The 20,076-nt window shown below is 38.2% G+C and overlaps 2 protein-coding genes across 3 annotated transcripts in view; one reads left to right on the top strand and one right to left on the bottom strand.

The window, feature by feature from the left end:
- Positions 1-6,268: 6,268 nt before the first annotated feature.
- The window catches only part of LOC311074670 (interferon-induced very large GTPase 1-like), a gene marked incomplete at its 3' end in the record, with an annotated part of 35,058 nt that continues 21,250 nt past the window's right edge, over positions 6,269-20,076 (bottom strand). For both annotated transcript variants that reach the window (XM_084101451.1, XM_084101452.1), the window contains 2 exons: positions 11,950-12,054; positions 6,269-10,990 (listed from right to left, as the gene is read on the bottom strand). In XM_084101451.1, the coding sequence (XP_083957577.1) occupies positions 6,269-10,990; positions 11,950-12,054 (4,827 nt within the window). The remainder of the gene's footprint in view (positions 10,991-11,949; positions 12,055-20,076) is intronic.
- LOC311076021 (uncharacterized protein) lies at positions 13,856-18,486 on the top strand. Its single transcript, XM_084103814.1, has 2 exons — positions 13,856-15,069; positions 18,224-18,486. The coding sequence occupies exon 1, from the start codon at positions 14,134-14,136 to the stop codon at positions 15,064-15,066; it is 933 nt and encodes a 310-aa protein (XP_083959940.1). The 5' UTR covers positions 13,856-14,133; the 3' UTR covers positions 15,067-15,069; positions 18,224-18,486.

The raw sequence follows: 20,076 nt of genomic DNA, 5'->3' as shown, positions 1-20,076 counted from the left end.
AGAAGCTACTCCTGAAAAAAGGCTCAGTACCAACTATTCGTGTTCCTGCTGAACCTCCAGAAGAAAAAGTGAGTGTAACGTTTTATTGACCTTTATATTAATCTTTGCAAATAGCTTGCACGCTTCACGATGAATGTGGCTATTTTTACACTCAGGGTACATTATGGCATGTTTTCTATGTACGCCGTTATCAATATAATTCATAATCCCACGTTTATAATGAATGACGCGTTATGGTTATTGTGTGTTACAAACGGTGTGCACAGAACAGAGGGGTGGGGTGAGCAAAGCTCATTATCATTTAAAGACACATGCACTTAAACGGAGTGCTGAAAACAGAGCTGTTTTTGACCAGGTAAAATTAGTGTTTTCTGACAATACTAATGAGCATTTTTAATTAAAGTATATTACAAACTTTTAATTTAGACCCTAAAGAATCATATTAGCTTGTAAAAAAAATGACATTATATGACCCCTTTATGCTCCTCTGCGTATCAGAATGTAAAACACTAAATCTATTAAGTCTACTCTCACCCTTTCTAAACTCCCAACACTCTGCTAACAAATAAATTGAAGGAAGAGCTGACCCAGAGCTTTTAACTTTTACGAAATAATTTAATGCCAATTTTGCACGTTGCAGCCTTAAAGTAGAACTCCGGTCAATTTTAACATTGAGCTAATTTTTTTGTACATTTGGAGTGCTGTCAATACAGAGAACAACGACAAAAATCGGTGTTGCCTACACCGTGTTATCCTCTTTTTAAAATTTGCACCCTGTTGACTTCAATGGGGCAAGTACTAAACCTGCTTTTAGCCTCTTAACATCCTTGATGTGTCATTACAAGTGCACAGCCAATGTGAGTGATCCCTTCAGAGTGAACGCAGGTCAATCTGACTGCAGTAGATGTGAAAGATATTAATAATTAGAAATTAATAAATAAAAATTAAAATTAAAAAAAAATTATGTTTATTCAGCCAGCGCTCATACCTGTATTTACATCCTGTTTTCGGTCGAAGTCCATAGTAATCAATTGTCGAGTTCACACGCGTGATCATAGGTACTAAACACAGATGCACATTTCATTTTATTTAAGTTTGTCTTTTATTTTTACATTCAACGCTTGCACCCGCACACACAACACATCCATGCGCCTGCCCAACACTACTGATGCTGACGTTCACACTCCATATTTGGTTTTGTTGTTTAAATTTGGGTTATATTCACAATAAACTTATGTTTTGCACTGTTTGTTTGTGGCATGGTCTCCTATCTATTGTTATGGCCGTGAGTCAGTCATAACACCATCTATATTAGATTAGTTTATGTGCTGCAAATTATTAAACATGCACTTGCCCAGTAAAAACTCTAAAAGCTACCCCTTGTGGTTTGTGTTAGTGTTTTAATTATATACCCATCTAATCTTTTAATACTTTCTTTAGGACACGGATGAGGATCTGTTTCATGGTGCCATTGAGAAGACCACCATGGGGATCTTTCTGATAAAGCACATTGCTGAGAATGAACCCCGAGATGTGGGAATTGTCCTTGAGGGTGTGATTGTGCTTCAGGACCTTGAGAATGTGGCTTTTGCAACTGCAATGTTGTTTGGTCTCATTTATTCTCTTAACCTGAAGTACCCCACAACGTTGCGCTACACTTTTGAGATTTTACAAAAAAATCATCATGGAGTTGGATGGGGGTGAGCTCTTTATCAGGCCCAAAACTTCAAATCCAAACTTCACCTGTGAGATGTACTGCTTTTTCGCAGGATGCATGAACTAACAGTTCTGAGTACTGCCTTTTCTTAGGCACTTACAGTTTTGAGGTTTCTTCTACACATTCAGCACAAGTTCTACAGATTCAAGTGGTGTAGAGGAGTCAGAGGACAGTCGTTTTATTTATTTCATGAAATCAAATTATTTGTGCTTCAATGTTCTATTTGTTTATAAAGACGTAGTTTCATGAATGCAGGTATGAGATATAACTCATGGTCATGATCTTGTTAAAACATTTCTTATGAAGAGTTCACGTCTTTGAACTAAAATGGGCATGTATGCGTATTGCATAGAACAGTACGGGTTTTTTTACACACTAGTTTAAGTAATGCTGATATTTAATCACCAAACAGATTCTAAAAAAGATGTTATTTCATAGTCATTTCAAGATGTTGAAAATTTTTTTGTTCAGTGCTGGACTGAGGTTTTGATGTTTAATGAACACATTACACAAGGTCTGCACATTAAATGTGTTGAAGAGAGTCGGAGAGAACAAAGTTCTCTTTGAATTGTGCAAAATTCTAAATTCAGTTTTCACAGAAATATGAGATGTTATATTGCTTGTGATCTTATCTATCTATGATATGAATCTGATGGTCTTTCATAAATGAGATTATATGTCTAGCTAGAAAATAGAGACTGCATACATCAGATTCAGTACTTTTTGTACGTTTTTACATGCATAATTTTTAAGTGAATGAATGTTCAATAAATGAAATACATGGTTTAAATGAATGTTTTTTTATTGTTTATTTCATTTTTCATTTCATTTCATTTTTTCTTTATTTGAAAGGGGACAGTTCAAAAGTTTAGTACAAGGTTTAGTACAAAAGGACAGTACAAAGGTTTAGTACAAAAACACATTTAAGTAACAACATAAACCATTAAAAATGTAACAAAAAAATTATGTAAAGATAACTTGATAAGATTGTGTAGAATTAACATGATCCAGGCATGTATCTAAAATAAAAGAATAATATTCAGCTAACATGACTGAATTATGTTAGGTTAACCTAAATAGAGCATGTACACATTACTTCATTAAAATACATGTGATTAACACAAAACTATTGTACAGAAACTATGTGAATGGGTAGGATACTGTGAACCCAAACAAATTATGTGGAATCAGTGTCCATAATTAAATTGAGTAAATCCAATGAATTTTTTTTGGTCAGTGTATATGCAACAAAGTCTGAAACATTAATCCCAAAAGTTTACAAGAATACAAAGGCCAAACCACATATAAAGGAAAATCATTAGATGAGAAAATTAGATACATGTTTATATATATTTCTCAAGTGGTTATATAGAATATATAGGATTAACATGGTTTATTTATAATCCTCAGCAAGAATTAAGTGAGCGTCACAGCCCTCTGCAAATTCCTTTTTGGGGTCGTAAAACTCTTATCAGTCTCAATGTATCCTGTAACAGGACACCGCGTTCTGCCAGTGTGTTAGCTTCACTTGTGACGTTTCTACATAAAGTCTTATCCTTTCAGGAAATAAGTACTGAAGTAGAAAAAAGAAGCATAAGTAGTCACGTGACAGAAAAAAGGTATCCTTTTTTAAAAGGTATACTATCACGTTTCACTCAAGGTTAAGGATACTCACTCGCTCCAGCGAAAGACGCGTTGTGACATCAACTAGGCACTGTTAGCTCGCCGTTCACTCGTCCACGGTCAACTCAAGAAGTACACATCAACAGGAAACAAGAAGAAAAGAAAAAAAACCTGCATAATGCAGAGAACTTGTCACTCATTCACATTCACTTCATGTGAATTGACAACAGATATAAATCACATGAAATTTAAGATCTTTCGCTTTTCTTTCTTTAACTGCATATTAACTCATTTACTTGTTTTACAAAGAAAATCCTGGGAGAATATACCCACTAAATCAACATTAAACAGAGGAATGTCTGACATTGTTATTGTATGACTCAAACACTAAATTAAACTATCCTTTATCTCTTCATCACAACATGCATATTTCAATATGCACTCATCATTAGTTAGTTATCAATCATATTTCTTACCGTAAATTAATTGAACACATTTACTGATTACAGACCAACAAAGGAGTAACAAAACACTCACTTCCTCGAAATAAAAGTATGAAAATATGTTTCTTTCCGTGGAATTCACTGGAAATTAACTTAAAACTTTTTTTCTTCACACTCTATTACTCTTGTTTCAACTATATACACTCTGAATCATCTTTTTTTCTCAACAATAAAAAGACAACTTGAAAAAAAAACATTCATGTTCCTTATCACACAACAGATTGGGGTCATAAACACAAACACTCAGGAAACGCATGCACCCCTATATAAACTACTCTCATGAGTTATTCAGTAAGTCCATATATCCCCCCTCCATTGAGATGCTACAAGGTGAGAGGAAAGATAGCTTGAGAATATTGGCTTGTTAATGTGGTGAACGCTCAAAGTCTTTTCAGAGAGGGAGCCTTTCCTCGTATCGCATGTCTGTATCGTCATGGGAGATGGATTTCGGGTGCAAGTATAAACCTAGTTTTAACATTAGTACAGTACACTGTAATTGCACTCTATTTCTGTTTTGAAGCATGTGTTCACAGAAGCGGAAGTTCAAAGGTCATTGAAGACAATAAGTCTGGGAGGGCAGATCTGAAGCCAACCGCCAGAAATCTTTTCTCTATGAAGTTACATGAATCGCTTCACTCTGAATGAATAAATTCTTTAATTAGACTTTTGAGCTTTATCATTTAGGCAAATGTTCAGAAATATGTTGTTTTGTAGTTCAGATCATGTATGAGGAACTGAATCTTGTCTTTAACTCTCTTCTGGTGTATTTGATGAAGCTCTGATCTTCTGAGGTGTAGATGAGCTCAGATTCTCACTGATGAATGTCACAGGAACTCATTTCTTAATAAATCTGAGAAGAGACCCCATACACAAAATATATATATTTGAAATATATTTTCAGAGTATATTTTGGAATATATGCAAATATTTGAAATTGGCCCAATAAATATATTTCACACTTAAGGGGGGGGGGGGGGGGGGGATGCTCATTTTCACTCAATCTCCTGTTAATCTTGAGTACCTATAGAGTAGTATTGCATCCTTTATATCTCCAAAAAGTCTTTAGTTTTATTATATTTATAAAAGAAAGATAGGCTGTAGCGAGTCTTTCCGGAAAAAAACGAGCGTCTGGAGGCGGGCCGTGTCCCGTGTGGGCGAAGCTAAAGCTGTGCTGACGCGCTAACAACAACACACAGAGACATTTGAAGCAGTTTTACTCACCGCCTGCGACCGCAAACCTTTATCATTGTGACTGCTCGATCCTTAAGCATTAACGTTAGACGATCTGCAAATCCGTCGATCTGGGCTTTGTTTATAAAACATTCATCGTCGAAATTCAGGGAACAAACAGTCTACACAACTCGTTTTTGCCCCGGAAAAACAATCTGAATCCACTGTTCCTAACGCTGTTTTTTTTGGGAAGCTGAACATGGTAAGCTTTCCCTCACATCCAAAAACACACTTTGGAGACACTATGCAGCGCTGCCGATGATTTCCTGTTGAAGCGCGTTGATGTGCGCGGTCTCACGGCGCTGATCCACTTGTCCGACGCGACTGTCGCGTGGTGTCGCGACGCCTCCCCACATTGGTACGTTGATGGACGTTAACCGCTATGGGCGTGGTTTTGACCGAGCGGGAAATGTAGCGTATTAGAACAGAGGAGCTGCGAGAGACTTCCCTCCGTCTCCATATGCTCTACTTCTATTGGATAGACGCGTCGCGTTTAACGGACTTCATTTGCATAAAGATGGGCATCGGCCAGCTTTTTGACGCGCAGCATTTTTTCAAATGAAGCGCCGCCTTCCCGGAATGCTTTGCGGGTGCGTCAAAGTCGCTTGACGTCACCCATAGGAATATAGTGGAGCGCGGCGCGACAGAAGTGTCGCACGGACAAGTGGATCAGCGCCGTCACTCTCCTCTGGTCGACGTGTGCGTGGGCGAGCTTTTCCGAGAGAAATGCTCATATAAGGAGTTCCACTCTGGTCTACATCATTAGATCCACGAACAGCCGAAACTTGTACCAACCCGGAAGTAAGATTTTCGGAACACAAATTCTCTGTTATTCGTCCAAAATATTTTTTAAAAACTTTGGCCATGTTAAGCATGAGAATCCATCTCTTTAACACTGTAAACAACTCTGAATACATGAAACACCATTGTACCCCCTTTAACATCATATATTTTTGTTATATTTCAGAATATATTTCAATGTATTTTTTTCTGTCTGGGTCCCCAAAAGTGTCAAAAATATATGTGGCATATATTCCAAATACATTGAAATATATTCTGTAATATAACAAAAATATATGATGTTAAGTGGGTCAATTTCAAATATTTGCATATATTCCAAAATATACTCTGAAAATATATTTCAAATATATTTCTTTTGTGTATGGGACAAGAGTCTCTTTCTTTATCTGCTTCCTTACATGTATTGTAAACTCTCAATAGCTTCAAGTTTTGAGTATTTTCTCCATTCATCTGGTATCTCACCACTCCCCTCAAATGTTTTACTGTAGTGATTTTCCAGATTTTTCTCGAATCGGCACACAAACCACTTCCAGTAGGACAGTTCAGAGAGATCAGGGCTGATGCTCCATTTAGCAAACTCTTCTCCTGCTGTTCTGTAATCTCTAAATAGGACTGATTTACCTGAGTCATAGAGATAAAACGATCGATCGTTGCTTGCTACAGATGATGTGCAGATCCAAACACACAAGTTTGTTGTATCCTTGAAAGTAGAACCCATTACTGCTTTCACTCTGTGGAAAGTGACATTGTGATCTCCATCATGGTTGTCTATGGTGTTGGTGCAGATGGCATAACAGAACGGACACTGAACCCAACAGCACTGACAGAAGTGATCAACCAGAAGCTCATCTGGCCTGAATTTATTGTCCAGCTTTACTGGGAATGTCTCTGTTTTGAAACTACTGCTGATGTCAATCATTATAGCAGGAAGTTTTTGTCTTATCACCTCTTCTAGGAGGTTGAAATCATCAACATCATCATTTTTCACTCCACTGAGGTCTTTTTCAGAGAAGATCAGCTCATCTGAGAGCTGCTCTGTGAAACTCTTCAACCACAAACCAACATCTCCACTGTTCTCTTTAACATGTTCAGCAGATTCATGTGCTGCTTCCATGATCTTCTGCTGCAGGAGTTTAATGTTCTTCTTCATCTTGGGTAAAACACTGACACTGAACTTATCAGTGATGTACCGTCTGACTTCATCTCTGATGAAACTCTTGAAGTGATCTCTGGGATTATGAATGTAGTTCATGTATTTGTTAAAATCCCCCTCTTCTGCCATTGTCTTCAGGATGTGTTTCTCCAGATTTGATCTGTTTCCATTCAGTGATTCACAGTTTGCTTTCACTTCATCTCTCAGCTCTTTGGCGGTCTTCTTGTAAACGCTCTGCTCAATGGGCTCTTTCAGTTTCTGACAGATGATCTCACCAAAAATGGCAGCTGATGTTGCTCCATGACAGTATTTCTGGAAAATACTATAGTACTCTTCTCTCTTCTTCTTAACATATATTACTGGATCATTGGCATCTCTAAACTTTCTGTATTGGTCAGTGATCGTCTTCTCTGATCTCTTAAAGATGGAAATAACCAAATCCAGGAAGAATTCATTCTTGAACACATATTTCACTGATCCTTCCTGATGTTCTGTCACTCTTGTCTTGATGTAACGTGTGAGTTGTTGAATGCAACTGATGTTGTAGCCCATCTTTGAAATGTTAAATGACTGAATCCCTTTGTCTGTTTGCTCAGAAACATTTGTGACTAATGATCTTATTTGGGCTTCATCTTCTTGAGACATCCCTTGAACTGATCTAATGGCATTTGTAAAGAATCCTTTAAATCCACTGGATTTCTTTAACATTACATAATCAGAATAACTGGGCACAGAGAAAATATCCCTGCTCCCCCTCCGGTGATCTACTGGTGCACTTTCACAGATGTCACTGAGGATCTTTCTCACATCTCTCATTACATCAATGTCTTTGATTGGAGGATTGTCTGTGATTATCTTCTTTACACTCTGTCCCCAAAACGAATCAAACTCTTTCTTCAGTGTTCGTTCATCTTTGGCTTTGTCTTTTAGTTTCAAGGCAAGTTCTTTGCTCTTTTCATAGAGAGTGTTTTCATGATTTATCTTCTGAGCATCAATCTTTTTCTTCAGGTCTCGCTGCTGAAGAATCTCGTTTAATTTCCTCTTTGTTTCTCTCACAATATTTTCCTGAAGCTCTTTGATTTTGTTTTCAAATGATGTCTTCCAGTGGATCAGTATATCTTTATCTTTGTCTTTCTCAAAGAATTCTGACATTGATTTTTTTACTTCTTCACTTGTTGTCTTCAGTTCTCTTTGAAGATCAGTTTCCTCAACCTCATGAATTGTTTCATTTTCTATTTTGTTGTGTAGTTTGTTCTCAGTTTCCATCATGGCACTGCGAAGACACCAGGACCACTTGCTGTATTCGGTCTCCAGTTTCCTGTAGGCTGAAATCTCCAGAGAATTTCTGAAGCTGAAGACAAATCGTTCATTCAGTAAAGCCTCCCAGAGATCTTTAACACGATCTTTTAGGTCTATCAGCATCATTCCATGTGAGTTTGAGGCATGAGACATAATAGTTTTCTTTAGTTCTTGTATATTCTCACAGTAGATTGGGTTTGGTGGTGCCATTGGTGGGCTTCCCTCCCAGAGCTGAGCAAAATACTTCACATCATTCTGAACATCAAATCTAATGACATCACTGAAACGTTCTGCATCACAGACTTCCTCTTTAGCAGCGAGTTTTGTCATTTCATCCAGTGTCTCCTGCAGTCGTCTCCTTCCCTCCATGTTTTTGGGAGACATATTTACCTTCTTCATCCTCAGGAAGGCCTGAACAACAATCTGAAGAACGTCCTGCATCTCAGATGGGTTTTCTCCAAAGATGTTGATCAATGTCAGATTTCCAAGACCAACAACAAATGTGGCCAATTCATTGTCATGATGCTGTGTTGATCTTCCAGCCAGTTCTAGAGCACGAAGACCCTCAGTATCAATGACCAGAATATAGTCAAAGTTAATCTGTGTTTTCATCTCGTCTGAGACTCTGACCAGCTGCATGAAAGCTCCTCTGGTGCACCTGCCAGCACTGACGGCAAACTGGAGCCCAAACATGGCGTTCAGCATGGTGGATTTCCCAGAGCTCTGAAGCCCTAAAACTGAAAGCACAAAGACTCTGGTCTGGTCTCCCAGTTTCTGGATGAGTTCTTCTAGAACAGCAGAGATCCAGACATGAGGAACATGAGCAGCATCTCCATCCATCAGCTCCAGTGGAAATCCAGAGATCATCATCTCTGCGGCGAGACTCGGGAGAGAAGAGAAGTCAAACTGCAGGCCTTTCTTTTGCTTCTTCACAGATGAACATGATTCATAGATCTGACCGATCTCCCTCATGATGTGCTCCAAACCAAAAGTTGCAGCTTGGAGATCGTCAGATAATTTCTCAAGGTGTGTTTGTTTAGCTTTATGTTCTTCAGATTTATTATTGTCTTTCAGTTTTGAGAGACTTGAGACTTCTGACCATGTTTCATCATATTTGTTGAGTAGAGCAGAAAGGTCAGCTGATGTGTGTTCATCCAGGAGGATTCTGAGCCATTTGAGAAAAAACATCTTCTCATGTTTAGCATTTGAGTTCATTTCTTTAATGAATTTCTTCATAAAACTGCCGATGTCACATTTATGCTGTTTTTCACGGATTATCTTCATCTCTGTTTCTTTCCTACTTGTTACCATTTCTATATTTTCTCCTTGAGGTCGATGTAGTTCTTTGTTCATCTGACTCCACTGATGCCACAGTTTCCCCTGACAGGGCAGAATTGAATCTTTGATTTCTGTCAGATTTTTCTCCTTCAGTAAACTCACCATCTGCTGTGCAGCTTCTCTTCCTCTCCTGCAGTCATCATCATCTTCCTCATCTACTCTGGTGTCTGAAGGTTTGGCCACATCTTCAAGCCTGAAAGAACGAGATGATTCTGAGAGACACTTTTGTATCGCTTTTCTGAGTTCTTCAGATACTTCTGACTGATTTCTGTCTTTGAGACCAATTTTGAACTTCCCTTTCTTTGGCTCAGATAATGCAGATTCATCTTCAGTAAAAATACAAATGAGTGGCTTTCTGTTACTGAAAAGGGTTTGTGTCTTTGCTGCATGTTTGTCATTCCTGTCCAGTTGTGGTAAAAGAACAACATTGACTGTGGCCATTTCAGAGAGGATCTGCAGCTGTTTCTCATGGTCTCCTGCATTGCCGTGTAGATTACAGAACGCAACACAGTCATTGAATTTATCATCATTTGTCCCAGAGGGGCAGAACCAGGCGATCTCCACCACTCCGTCCATCAGGACTCTGGATCTGCTGCTGCCTGGGCAGTTCCTGTGGAAGAACGTGTTGTGTCTCTCATTGATCAGACTGTTCATCAGCTCAGACTTGGATGAAGACACAGAGCCAAACCTGAAGAAAAACACCATTGGAGTTTCTGCCTTGTAGATCGGCTGGGTTTGACTGATGATTTTATGGTTGGTGTTTCTCTTCTTCCAGCTCTTGTTGATTTGTCTGAATGTCCAGAAAGGAAACTCAATCTGTTGTGTGAATGGATCAGGAACAAGCAGAGGCAGAGCGTACTGACACTGGGACAGTTTAGTGACCATCAGCTGCTTCAGGAAACCATCAGCACAATGAAACACAGCCATCTGAACATCCATTGGGTCAATTCCCTCAGACAGACTTGTTTTTGATAAAGGTATCTCCTTAAAAACATCAAAAATATCACCCTCATCTTCACATGAATCACTGTCTCTTTGTTGTGTGTGATCCTGTTCATTAGTTTCAGTAGTTTTAATGTATCTTGCTCTGTAGTTCATCATCAGTAGTTTTAGTATAAAAGTCTGAATCAGCTCTTTTTCAGCACAAGACTCATGCGACTCTAATGAATGTTTGGTTATCTGAAGAACATCTGCAGCTCTCAGTTTATTGGTATGCCTGTCTTCCAGATTAAGTCTGTGAAATATATACTCCGTTTTTTTAGTCTTTTCCTGTTGTTGGTGTTGATCTGATCCAACTCCCGTTGTTCCAAAGTTTTTGTTTTTTCCCTGTTGAATAAACAAACAGCATTATATTTACTTGTATTATTTACTTTTGAAGGAACAATACTGTAATTTTACTCTGCATTTTACCTCACTTGGATTTTGTTAAAATGATGACCAAGTGAACTAAAAGAGATAGTTCAGCCAAACATTTAAATGTCCTGTTAATTTTCTTACCCTCAAGCCTTCCAAGATGTAGTAAACAAGATTTTTAGCTGAAACCATGGTCCTTGGTTATTCATGAAATGCAAGTCAGAGGCTATAGTCACTTTGAGAGTCAAAACACAAAATTAATACCCATGGCTCCTGACGATATATTGAGGTCTTATGAAACAAAACAATCAGTCTGTGCAAGAAACGTAGCCGAGTAATGACCTAGCTGCCCCAGTGGGGCACAGCAGAAACACTTAACTGGTTCCACGGTTGGGCAGAGGGTGCGTGAGAAGGCTTGGTGGCTGAGAGAAATTGCTCTTTTATTGAGAATTTGGGTGCCGCTGACCAGTGGCGGAAGAGAAAACAAAGCGGAACATAAGATTCTCCACCCGGCCCTCCTCCGGGGTAAGGAGCGGTGTGGTCACTGTCTCCTGAAGAGCAATCGCCTCCAGATAGGTTGCATAGCAATGGCCCGTTTCACAGGGGAAATCGGCGTATAATGTAAAATCAACTGCTGCTCATTATATGTGCGTGCCGTGATGCAGTGCAGCTGATGCAATTATCGCATGCCAATGTGCATTGGCGATGCCCTGTCCAGAATACCATCAGACCAGTCTAGCATGTCCACCTGTGCTACAGTGTTGAGGGCAAATAAACAAGAGACTCCTGCACTTGTGTTTCCCTTTACAGATAAGGAATTATGGAGATCTCAACAAGGTGATAAAGAAGTGCAGGAAATATACCAAAGCATTTTGGAAGATGGGGAGAAAAAGTCCTCTACAAAACTAACTATTATTGAGGACAAAGTTTACCGGGTAGTCCAGCTTCCCCATCGTTCTCTTTTTCAGGTATGGGTTCCCGGACCCTTGCGATCCAGACTGATGAGTTTCTTCCATGATGATCCTCTTTCGGGACATCTAGGAAGATATAAGACGTATAGGAGGTTACAAACTCTGGTATACTGGCCAAAAATGAGTCTGGATGTTAAAACAAATGTGACAAACTGTCAAATCTGTCAATGTTACAAACCAGAATGCAAAAACCCATACAGAAAAAAAAAATATTGAAATATATTTTAAAGTGTCAAAAATATATGTGACATGTATTCCAAATATATTGAAATATATTTGCATTGTTGTTGTTCACTTATATTTATCATTTTGAAATATATTCTGAAATATAACAAAAATATATGATGTTAAAGGTATAGTGGAGGATTTTCTTTTTCCGGGTGGATCATCAAGACCATTGGTCCTCCTAATTGTCAATCATTCTGTTGATATGTTTACGTAAGGCCGTCGTACGTGCTTGTCAGCAAACATTGTAAACAGAGCGTGCAGGAGGAGAACTGGGCTTGTGCATGCTCTTTCACACACGTTTAATAGGCGTTCCCTCTTGGGAGCAGGTAGAGTGTTGCGCATGTGCAAGTGGAGAGGGCATTTCTTTTCTAAAATTCGGAAAAATCCTCCACTATACCTTTAAGTGTGAAATATATTTACATTTATAACATGTAATGTAAAATATATGACAAAATGGTCATAAAATGTTTAGCTTGCTAAAGAAGGGTCGAAAATGTATTTTGATCATAGTAACTCCTCTACATTTTCCCCTATACACAACAGTAGGCTACCATATTTCACTACTGTATTATGACACACAGCTATAATAAATACTGTGCTTACATTTAAATGACTGCAATGTAAAATGACAGATAGTTGCTTTCCTAGGACTATTAGGCCATATTAGGTGGCACCTAACACTAAGTGCAATTATTAGATTTATTGTTGTGTTTTATTGACATCTTTCCTGAAGTCATTTAAATATTGAAAATATGCACAATATTTATGATGCAAGTATAACAGTGACACTCCAACAGTGAAGTGCACTAAAACAATTAATAGAACTCAGTGTCTAACACTGCATACACACACTATTAAATAACTGTATTCAATTCTGTAAAAATAATTCAAATAATAGTTTCATATACAATATATACATTCACCGTACAATATATATACAATATGTGAATATAATGTATATATTGTAAATTTACATTTACAATACATACAGTATATACACATATACATCCAAAACACCATGTTCAAAAAAAATAATTTAACTCAAAAATAGCTGAACTCAGATTTAAAATGAAATAAATAAAAATGTAAAAAATAAATTGAAAATGTGTTGTTTGTTTGTGAAAATGTTAACTTTTTAAATTTCAAAATATATTTAAAATGAAACAATTTGCAAAAGTTAAAACATCTATGAACATACTGTATATGTTGTTAGTAAATATACTGACATATAAATATATTCACATATTTAACTAAAATGTATTTTCAAAAAAATAAAAAATATATATATTTACATATATTTAACTAAAATATATTTCAAATATATTTATTTTGTGTATGGGAAGCCAGCAGATAAACTGCAGCAAACTCAAGCAACGAGACCATGGGAGATGCTGGGTGGACCTCATGGGTCCCCTTCCTAAAAGTTCTCAGTTGAATTCTTATTTACTCGTTTTTGTAGACTATTATTCCAAATGGGTAGAGATTTTTCCCTTACGAAAAGCATTTTTCCCTTACGAAAAGCTGGAATTGTATCTAGCCATTTAACAGGGAACGTTCCCATAACTTTCGCTAACGTTATATAAAAGTTATGTAAATGTAAATGTTCTCAGTCGCAAGGCATGCGCATGCGTCGCGACTGAGTGCGTTGTTGTGTTTCGAGCTCCGTCGAATTAATTCATAAACCTTGATTTCCTTCTTTACACTCTTTTACAAACGAATATCTTTCATTTTTATAGCGTGTGAACATATCTGGAATACTATTCTCTTTAAAAAACAATCGGATCGCTTTGATATCACTACTTATATCCAATCTTCCGCTACTAGCCTTAGCCCGCTAGCATAGCACGCGTGGTCGCGCCTATCTACACACGTATCACTGAAAGCTATAATTCGCCATTGTAGCACATATCTGCTATAATGGCGAATATGACGGATGTGTGTCTAACGTTACCTTTGAGTGCAGGTGAGGAGACCCTCGAGCTACATGCTGTGCAGTTAGAGCTTGAGTCGGTGGAGAGACAGATCCGCGACCTACTAGAGAGGCAGGCCGAGCTGCGAGATCGGCAATCCGCGCTTGAAACATCACGCGCTGATGCTCACAAGTCAGTGGTTAGTAACCTTTTGACTCCGACCTCGTCTACTCCGTGTGTTTCTCTGCACAGGACCCGAGCACCCAGGACGCGATCATCCCTGGTTTCGTTCACTCCAGCACCGACACAACACGATGGACCCTGGGTGTTTCCACAGCGGAAGACGCGAGCCAGGACCAGAGCTAGGACCTCTCCGCCCCTCCCGGCCTTCGAGATCTCCACCCGGAACCGCTTCTCTCCTCTACGCGAGACGGAACGCGACGCTGTGATCATCGGCAGTTCCATCGTCCGGCATGTCCACGCTACCTCAGGTAGAGGTAAGGTGCGCACTCACTGCTTTCCTGGTGCTCGTGTTCTTGATGTCGCTGCGCAGGTTCCCGAGATTCTGAACAGTGACAAGCGCGTCGGAGCTGTCGTGTTGCACGCGGGAACGAACGACATCAGGTTGCGGCAGACGGAGGTTTTGAAGAAGGACTACAGGAGCCTGATCGAGACGGTACGCAGCACATCGCCTGAAACAACGATCATCGTGTCTGGACCGCTTCCCACGTACCGACTAGGACAAGAAAGGTTCAGTAGACTATTTGCTCTAAATGAATGGTTAATGTCATGGTGTAATGAACAGAGACTTCTCTTTGTAAATAATTGGAATTTGTTTTGGGAGCGACCTAGGCTCTTCCGTGCTGATGGCCTTCACCCCAGCAGAATCGGAGCGGCTCTTCTGTCGGACAACATCTCCAAGACGTTACACACCATATGACTAGTAAGTCAAAGTCCAAATCACACTCTTTGCTGTCCAAACTTAATTGATATAAGTACCAATGTAGAACATTATATTGAAACTGTGTCTATTCCTCGTTTAGTGAGGTCAAACTTTAAATCTACTGTAGGATCCAGGAAAAATCTAATTGTGATTAAACCAGAAAATCTCAATATTAGTGAACAAAAACAATTTATAAAGCTAGGTCTTCTTAACATTAGATCGCTCACACCTAAGGCGGTTATTGTAAATGAAATGGTCACAGATAATAGTTTCGATGTACTTTGCCTTACTGAAACCTGGCTTAAACCTAATGATTATTTCGGTCTTAATGAGTCTACTCCTCCAGGATACTGTTATAAGCACGAGCCCCGTCTGATTGGTCGTGGCGGCGGTGTTGCGACAATCTATAGAGATATTCTTAATGTTACTCAGAAAACAGGTCACAGGTTTAATTCGTTTGAAGTAATTGTGCTAAATGTTACTCTCTTAGATGTAAGAAAGAAATCCCTATTATCTCTAGCCTTGGCTACCGTATATAGACCTCCAGGGCCCTATGCTGATTTCCTAAAAGAGTTTGCAGATTTTCTCTCAGATCTATTGGTCAATGTTGATAAAGCATTAATTGTCGGAGATTTTAACATACACGTAGATAACACAAATGATGCGTTAGGGGCTGCGTTTACAGTTTTATTAAACTCATTTGGGGTCAAGCAAAACGTCACTGGTCCCACTCATCGTCTTAATCATACGCTGGATTTAATTATATCATATGGAACCAATCCAACCGATATAGATATTATACCACAAAGTGATGAAGTCACTGATCATTACATGGTCACTTGCATACTGCGTACTGCTGAAATTTGTCACGTTGCGCCGCGTTATCGACCAGGCAGAACAATCCTTCCAACTACTATAGATAGATTCTCAAATAGCTTACCTGATCTAACTCAGCTGCTCAGTGAACCCAAACAAACAGATGAACTAGAGGAAATGACTAGCACTATGAGCACCATTTTCTCTAGTACATTAAACATGGTTGCACCAATTAGATTAAGAAAGGTTAGAGAGAAAACTAAAGCACCATGGTATAACAATACTACGCATGTTATCAAGAGAGAAACTCGTAATTTAGAGCGTAAATGGAAACAAACTAATTTAGAGGTCTTTAGAATCGCGTGGAAAGACAGTATGTCACGTTATAAAAAGGCCCTAAAAGCGGCCAGGGCTGAGCATCTCCGCAAACTAATAGAAAATAACCAAAATAATCCAAGGTTTTTATTTAACTCCGTGGCTAGACTAACAAATAAACAGACGTCACCTGAACAAAATATTCCGTTACAGTTTAGTAGTAATGATTTCATGAATTTCTTCACTGAGAAAATAGAAAGCATCAGAACCACAATTGTAAATGTACAATCCTTAATGGTGTCTTATGATTCAGCCTCAATTATCGCTCCTCAAGAAAAACTACAGCACTTTACAACTATAGGACAGGAAGAGCTAAATAAACTTATCACTGCATCTAAACCAACAACATGTTTATTAGATCCTATACCAACTAAACTACTGAAGGAAGTGTTACCTGTAGTGGAAGAGCCTCTTCTCAATATTATTAACTCGTCTTTATCTTTAGGTCATGTTCCAAGAATATTCAAGCTGGCAGTTATAAAACCTCTTATTAAGAAACCACAATTAGATCATAATAATCTAGCAAATTACAGACCCATTTCAAATCTACCTTTTATGTCTAAAATACTAGAAAAAGTTGTGTCCACTCAATTGTGCTCTTTCTTGCAAGAAAATGATATCTATGAAAAGTTTCAGTCAGGATTCAGGCCGCATCATAGCACTGAAACTGCGCTCGTTAAAATTACAAATGATTTACTCTTAGCTTCTGACCAAGGCTGCATCTCAATACTAGTTTTACTTGATCTTAGTGCTGCGTTCGATACTATAGATCACACAATACTATTAGATCGACTACAAAACTACACTGGTGTTCATGGACAAGCATTAAGCTGGTTTAGATCGTACTTATCAGACCGTTACTATTTTGTCTGTTTAAATGGGGAAAAATCGAAGATAACTCCAGTAAACTATGGAGTGCCGCAAGGATCTGTGTTAGGCCTCTGCTATTCTCAATATATATGTTGCCGCTTGGAAATATTATAAGAAAACATGGAATTAATTTCCACTGTTATGCTGATGACACTCAATTATATATTTCATCACGACCAGATGAAAACAATAAATTATCTAAATTGACAGAGTGTGTTAATGATATAAAATACTGGATGACGTGTAATTTTCTGCTATTAAATTCAGATAAAACGGAGGTATTACTTATTGGTCAAAAAAACTGCCCACAAAACCTCTTACAATACAACTTTACTTTAGAAGGATGTCCTGTTACTTTATCCACTACAGTAAAAGACCTGGGTGTTATATTAGACCGCAACTTGTCTTTCGAAAATCATATTTCATATGTTACAAGAACAGCCTTTTTCCACCTTAGAAACATTGCTAAGCTACGTAACATGCTATCTGTTTCTGATGCAGAAAAGTTAGTTCATGCATTCATGACCTCGAGACTAGATTACTGTAATGCTTTATTAGCTGGTTGTCCTGCATCCTCAATAAACAAGCTACAGTTAGTCCAAAATGCAGCTGCTAGAGTTCTTACTAGATCGAGGAAATATGATCATATAACACCTATTCTATCATCTCTACATTGGCTACCTATAAAGTTCCGTATCAATTACAAAGTATTACTAATGACCTATAAAGCCCTAAATGGCTTAGCTCCTGGGTATTTAACGGAACTTCTATCACCCTATAATCCATCGCGCTCTTTAAGATCACAAAATTCGAGGCTACTGGTCATTCCTAGGATATCTAAGTCCACTAAAGGAGGGAGAGCATTTTCACATTTAGCTCCTAAACTGTGGAATGGCCTACCTGAAATTGTTCGAGGCTCAGACTCGCTGTCCCAGTTTAAAACTAGATTGAAGACGCATTTCTTTAACCAAGCATTCACATAATATTTACCTTTTATACTACAGGTGAATCAGAATGAATGCATTATTGTTATGAACAGCAGCTACGCTAATTATTTTCCTTCTGCTTTTCTTTTGTTATCTCGGGACGCTAGTCCCGAGGTAAATACAGATTGTCAGCTCCAGTTTGTATCCAGCCTCCCATGGAAACTACAGATGCCCCAACACCCGTGCAGAGACGACTCGAAGCCTGTGAAGAGACGACTCGACGCTGGCGATATGTTTATGCCCTAAATTATTGCATGTTTAACTAACTGTATTTTTCTATGTACATTTCTATGTCTTTTTCTATGTACAATTATGCCCTAAATTAATGCATGTTTAACTAACTATTTTTTTTATATGTACATTTCTGAAATGCACTTTCTGTAAAGCTGCTTTGAAACAATATGTATTGTGAAAAACGCTATACAAATAAATTTGAATTGAATTGAATTGAATTGAAATGTTAGTAAAAAACATTCCTGAAATAATGTGTCTGGAACGTTCTTATAATGTTTATAGAGCTAAAATACATTCTTGTAACATTGAGAGAAAAACGTTCTTAGAATAAAGTTTTTAGAACTTCCTTGTGATGTTATTTGTTCTTGACTGATGTTCTCATAATGTTGATTGAAAACGTTCTTAGAACAACGTTCATTCCCATACACAAAAGAAATATATTTTCAGGATATGTTTTGGAATATATGCAAATATTTGAAATTGGCCCAATAAATATATTTCATACTTATATTTCATATATTTTTGTTATATTTCAGAATATATTTCAATGTATTTTTTTCTGTATGGGTCCCCAAAAGTGTCAAAAATATATGTGGCATATATTCCAAATACATTGAAATATATTCTGAAATATAACAAAAATATATGAAATATAAGTATGAAATATATTTATTGGGCCAATTTCAAATATTTGCATATATTCCAAAACATATCCTGAAAATATATTTCAAATATAATTCTTTTGTGTATGGGTTGAATGTCCTTGTGATGTTCTTATAATGTTGAGTGAAAACGTTCTAATAACAACGTTCATGGAACATGCTTGTGATGTTTTTTGTACTTGACTGATGTTCTGATAATGTTGAGTGAAAACATACTTATAACAACGTTCATGGAACGTCCTTGTGATGTTCTCATAATGTTGAGTGAAAACGTTCTAAGAACAACGTTCATTGACACGACACGACCCGTACCAGGGAAGAACCTAGACAGGGCTTTCTTCTGTGTAGACAAGCAGTTCTCAAGTGCCAGGGGTCTGTGAAATAATTTGCTATTTTCCGGACTGTAGTCACGTTTTTTATCATGAAGCTGATTTTGTTCCTAAGTGACTTAGGCCTATATAATGCATTTTACTTCAAATAATCTAAATGTTGACTTTTCAAAAGTAGGTGCGCCAAGAAGGCTATTCCATGAAGCTAGCGCAAGTTCTGCCAGGAAGACTCAATCGGTCACGTCACTAATTACCTCTTCATCTATCCAATCATATCATTTACTGTAGCATAAAAGGGTAGCACTTACACATGTCTGAGTTTGCAGATGCTGTCACTCCAGCACCACCATCCTCCCCACCTCCACTAAGATGGGACCTTCCTCAAAACCCCTACTCCACAAGTCAGGTCCTCCCTCCATCATCCCCATCACCACCAGACAGGCTACCCCCTCCATCCTGAAGACGTCAGAATGTTCTTTTCCTCCATCCACCCCACCACCACCAGATGGCCCCTTTCCTTACTTCGCCGGGGGGTGAGCTGCGCCCCCGCCTCCGTCTTCAGGCGGGACTCGCAGATTCCGTACCCTCTGAATGCGAGTTACAAACGGGGCCTACGTCAAATAACCTGATTGCTTGCTGAGCTTATAAATAAATGTTATTGTTACAATATCTATTCTCCCGAGTCTTTCTGGTAGAACTGCATTTTGGTTCATTTTTTGTGTGTGACAGAAATAT

The sequence above is a fragment of the Abramis brama genome (assembly GCF_963993115.1).
Source record: "Abramis brama genome assembly, chromosome: 1".
Taxonomy (NCBI): domain Eukaryota; kingdom Metazoa; phylum Chordata; class Actinopteri; order Cypriniformes; family Leuciscidae; genus Abramis; species Abramis brama.
Note: the sequence above shows the minus strand (reverse complement) of the source record. Positions and strands in the feature narration are given on the sequence as shown.